This window comes from Nuphar pumila, chromosome 13 (assembly GCF_984573655.1).
Source record: "Nuphar pumila chromosome 13, dmNupPumi1.hap1.1, whole genome shotgun sequence".
NCBI classification, from domain to species: domain Eukaryota; kingdom Viridiplantae; phylum Streptophyta; class Magnoliopsida; order Nymphaeales; family Nymphaeaceae; genus Nuphar; species Nuphar pumila.
In genome coordinates, this window is record NC_143261.1 from 1,488,795 (window position 1) to 1,493,838 (window position 5,044).

The window sequence follows — 5,044 nt, forward strand, 5'->3', positions numbered from 1 at the left end:
ATGTATTTGTGAATGTCAGCAAACATTTGTGGGCCTCCTCTAAGAGTATTTAGTTAAAGGAGGTTTGTAGATTTTTTTCATGAAGCTCATACTATATTTGTAAAGATGGTAAGGTTTTCTTCACGAAGCTCGTGCCATATTTGTGAAGATGGTACTGTATTTACGGAGGTCTCATCAAAGTGCTAAAGTCAGGGATATTCACATGTATTTGTGAATGTCACGTATTTATGAAGCTCCTTGAAGAGTATTTACTTAAGTGAGGTTCGTAGGTTATATTCATGAATGTCATACTGTATTTGTGAATGTTCGCAAAATCTTTTTTTTATTGAATAGTTGCGAACTTTTCACAACGTACCTATATATCACACGAACCTCGACAAGTTTGCATGTGCAAAAGTCAAAAATGTCTTAAAAAGTTAAGAATTCATGATTTTTGATATGCGGGGTTGTCAATTTGTTAGATATTTTGGGCAGTGCACAATTTTGCAAAGACAATATGATCATATTATGAAATTTTAATGCATGGACAAATTTTTCTCTGCAAGATTTCTTGAGAAGATTTAGATTTTTTGAATCCTTTAAAAATCTAAAATAACTTCCCGATTTTGATTTTGAGTTTCATTCGGCTTCCTGATTTTGATTTCCGCTTTAACAATTGTACAATATGCTCAATCTCAATAGGCAATAGTTTGATGGGACCAACGGACTTGGAAGTACTTATTTCACTAAATACAGGGGCAACTCAAAACAAGTAACTCAATTAACCGGTAGTCACCTTCACCTCATCCCTTGTGGAACTTGACCTAATTTCTAACTTATCACCTGCAGGGATGGTAAACGAGCCGAACAAACTGAAAAGGGCATGTTGGGGCTCAACTTGTTCACTGGTAGATTGAACTCATAACTCGGCACATGTTTGTGTTTAGCTGAGCTGAGCTCATGCTCAGCTCGTCCTTGAATGAGACAAGCCGAACACAAGCCGACTCGTATAAACATTGAATGTTATTTATACATGGAATATATATAAAATAAAGATTAGTTTTGACAACAAATAGCACCAAGCACCAAGCACCAAGCACCATGCAGAGTAGCATCAGAACGATGGGAAAAGAATATCTAAGAAGAAAACAAGCAGAGAAAATAGTTTCTCTCAGACTTATGCTTCCACGACAAGTCTAACTCACAAGTATGTCATTCAGACCATCATACGGATATAAATTTGCCAAATGGCCGGTTTCATAGAAGATGGTCAGTGGGACCAATGTGCATTATCGAGCAATAATCTTGAAAACTGATTCCCCAAACACTAGTTGGCCTCAATCATTTCGATCATTGCCAAATGCTTCCAACTTACTTTTTCATATTTACGAAATTACTCCAAAAAACATCAAAAGTAGGGATTACGTTACTTCTGCGTAACACACACGTAATAATGTAAGATGAGCAAAAGTAGAGTCAGCAAATACTTTTGATCAAAAACTTAAAGGCTGACCAACGGGGGATCCGCGTGGTGGTAGGAGCTTTCAGCGCACGTCTCCTTGTGGTGGAACGTTTCAGGTTCAAACCTCAGTGGTAGGATTGAATAATAACTGGTGTGGGTCTGCCTAACCAAGCTTGCCTTTAAAAAAAAAACTCCAAGGCTGCCCACGAGGGCTCCATACAGTTGATTAGGTGAGTTGATTTAAGGCGTTAAAGTTGGACATTGCGAGCTTAATACTCGAGGTTTGCGTCCCTTACCGCAAGGTCGACACCAAAACTGTCCCCGGTAGGTAGAGGAGAGTACACGTAGAGTTTCTAGAACACTTGTAACATCAAAATAAAATCATGGACAAGGTTGTCACCTCTGAAGCAGATCAAATGCAATCACACATTGCAAACTTTAGTGTACCAAAGCACCTGATCTACACTCCATCTTTTGTTGGGCACTGCAGCTGACACAGGCTGTACCTCAAAGATGGAGGGCAGTCAGGTGCATCTGAAATGACTTCGTCACCTCGACCCCGTAACTGGACATCCGAACCATAAACCGTGGTTTCTCCTCTTTATTTAGATACCCAAAAAAACAACTCTAAAGTTAATTGACATTTTCTAATGAGCCGAAGTTTAGAAAAAAGCTTAAAAAAATCTCATAGATAAAAGTTTTTTATTAGTATATAGCACAAAGCCATTGAAAAAGAATAAAAAAACACAGGAGAATCCGTGCCAACCATCACTAAGCTTTTCTGACTATTTTCCTTCTTGATATCGACTGGCAACTTTATGAGAAGATAAATATTCTTGTTTATCCTTCATGACATCATAATATTCCACCCCAGGCTTTCTCCATTTCTTTTCTCATTCCTCACTCTCTATATAAACCCATGAAAGTCACTTCCTCAAGCCAGAGCTGCCGCAACCTTCACAAGACCTCTCCTAAGACCCCACAAACCAGACCAATTAATCCATGGCATACCGTGTCCGCCAATTCAGGTCTAATCCTTGCTCTCACAAACATGAAGGAGAAACGTATGACTACTCCCAGTCATATGAGGTTGAGAACTATGATGGCTGTCAAGACCAGCCCCAACTGATGCCACCCCATGCTCCAAAGGCTCACAATTCATTTTATGGGCCTGATGCGTTCCTTGGACAGGCTGCAGTGCTTCCTCAGGGCCGCACTGTGAAGCTGACATGCAAGGGCAACACTGACTATGCATTGGGTGTCAGGAACAACAGGGTGGTCATGGTGTACTATGACCCCAATGATCTCACTCAGGTACTTTTATTGGCACCATCCCACTAATCTACACTATTTGGTGTATGTGCAGTTTGGTAATAAGGCAATAAACCTAGCATACTTGAACTGCTTTCTTAAGCTCTAGTTGGTGCCCCGTATGACACTTATTTCATGCATGCATCCTCCCAGAGTCTGCATTGCATTAATCCATACGTGGGTTTGATCCTGCTTGATGCCAAATTCACACCAATTGAATATATATATATATATATATATATAAATATGATGCATGTAATCACCAATAATCGGTAGCCATAAGCTCATATATATATATATATATATATATATATATATATATATATATATATATATATATATATATATATATATGAGCTTATGGCTACCGATTATTGGTGATTACATGCATCATATTTAGTTTAATTCTCAACCTTATGCTGACAAATGAGTGCGCTGATCGTGCAGCAATGGATCAAGGATGAGTCATGGTGCACAAGTGTGAGGGACTCGGTTGGCCACCCAGCCTTCTGCCTCGTTAACAAGGCTACAGGGAAAGCACTTCGTCATGCACCAGGGGCATACCAACAGGTAATTAACATGACTAAATTAATTGGACTCATTTGGTAGGGAAGGAATGAATTAGATTCATGATTTCCTGAATGATGTTGATCATGTTTTCTTCAATTTCCCAGTACTTTTATTGATTGTGTTCATTATGTGAAAAGAAGAAACAAGAAGGATGAGAATGACCAGTCCATTTTGTTGTATATGTATTACATGCATGTATCATGTAGCCCGTGTCTGTGTGTAATTTACAGATAACAAGAGATTGTTTAACTATGCATGTGCCTGATGCACCCATAGGCACATATTCATGTATATACAAACTTTTCTAATAGTAAATTTCATTACTGTGTAGGTCCTACTGACAAATTATGAGCCTGGGTCCTACGATGAATCAGTGATGTGGTCACAAAGTGAGGAGATGGGAGAGGGATTCAAGACCGTAAGGATGGCTCACAATATCCAGCTCAACCTTGACGTCTTCCAGGGTGACGTCAATCACGGTGGAATTAAGGAGGGGAACGCTTGCGTACTGTGGACCTGGAACAAGCAGGACAACCAGCTCTGGAAGATCAACCCCGTTTACTGAACCAAAATGCCGCTGCTTTTAATGTCCGTGGAGCATGTACGAGGTTATATGCCTCATACTATAATATATCCATCAGTAATAATAAATAAGAAATAAATGCCTATCTTAAGATAAATTCTCTCTCTCTCTCTTTATTACATGGAAAACAGATGGTTAATCGGGAGGTGGTGCTACTATATCCAACTAAAAGTAATAATATACTAAAAAAAGAAACGGTTCGCCCATAAACTGACAAGCTCCATTTCAAGCTCTCAATCTAGGGTGCAATGGTGGAACCTAGTTTCATAACCTCTAAAAAATTACAAGGTGAATATCTGTCTTAATGATCTTGAAACAAAGTGGAGCTCCATTTCTTAAGCAGAAGGGCTTCTGTCAATACCAACAAACAAAGCTTGGATAGGTTATATACGGGTATAACACAAAAAGGACACTACTTTCTAGACATAGGTTTGATCTACCCAACCTACCAAATGAAGGTTTACATGGAAAAGGATATCATCTCCTGGAACAATCAACTAGAAGCTGGGGAAACCATTAACATGGAGAATCATAAAACCTTACATCTGTGAATAAAGTTCAATTTGCACACAACTGAATTGGTTGAGGTCAGAGGGCCAGCAAAGTTAGGTCTAAAGGTGGTTTAAGTTTCAAATAACCAACAATGAAAGGCATTGAAGAATCCAAAGGAACTCATGTGGATGCCCTCGTCATTATGATGTGAGATTCAAATGACTAACAATAAGGCATTGAAAAATCCAAAGGAACTCACAGCATCAACTGCTATAACTCCACCAACTTGATCAAGCCAATAATCAATTTATGATTACCCGTCCTCAGTCACACGCTTACACTAAACTAGAAATCTAAAAGATGACGAAGTAAAAGGTTATCGAGTCCTATCTTGCCTAGTTAAAAATCTGAAGAAAATAATGGGAAAAGGAAAGGCTGATTAATAGTTGGCCCCTTTTTAAGAATATGCACATTTAGTTACAATTGCTCCCTTTTGAGCATACGAAAGCACGATGCATGTTAATTCCTATTGGTTTCGTGTAGCTGGGTCACGAAGGCATCCACAACTGCCAACATTTGCAAAGACCTAAACACACAGTAACTATGCCTAAAACTAAGGCGTCTTCACACTACAAGGGACTGATTTG

The 5,044-nt window shown here is 39.0% G+C and overlaps 1 protein-coding gene across 1 annotated transcript; it reads left to right on the forward strand.

Annotated features, from left to right (window-relative positions):
• The first annotated feature begins 2,377 nt into the window (after positions 1-2,377).
• LOC149817455 (ricin B-like lectin R40G3) lies at positions 2,378-3,995 on the forward strand. The gene is made up of 3 exons (XM_089985385.1): positions 2,378-2,755; positions 3,200-3,322; positions 3,654-3,995. Exons 1-3 carry the CDS (start codon positions 2,444-2,446, stop codon positions 3,885-3,887), a joined length of 669 nt encoding a protein of 222 aa, XP_089841511.1. The 5' UTR covers positions 2,378-2,443; the 3' UTR covers positions 3,888-3,995.
• The last annotated feature ends 1,049 nt before the right edge of the window (positions 3,996-5,044 follow it).

What these genes read in the sequence shown, in the direction of transcription:
- LOC149817455 (XM_089985385.1), top strand. Translation starts at nt 2,444, where the DNA reads ATGGCATACCGTGTCCGCCAATTCAGGTCTAATCCTTGCTCTCACAAA. An exon ending in ACCCCAATGATCTCACTCAG is followed by an intron (nt 2,756 to 3,199) that starts GTACTTTTATTG and finishes CTGATCGTGCAG; the next exon opens with CAATGGATCAAGGATGAGTC. An exon ending in CACCAGGGGCATACCAACAG is followed by an intron (nt 3,323 to 3,653) that starts GTAATTAACATG and finishes ATTACTGTGTAG; the next exon opens with GTCCTACTGACAAATTATGA.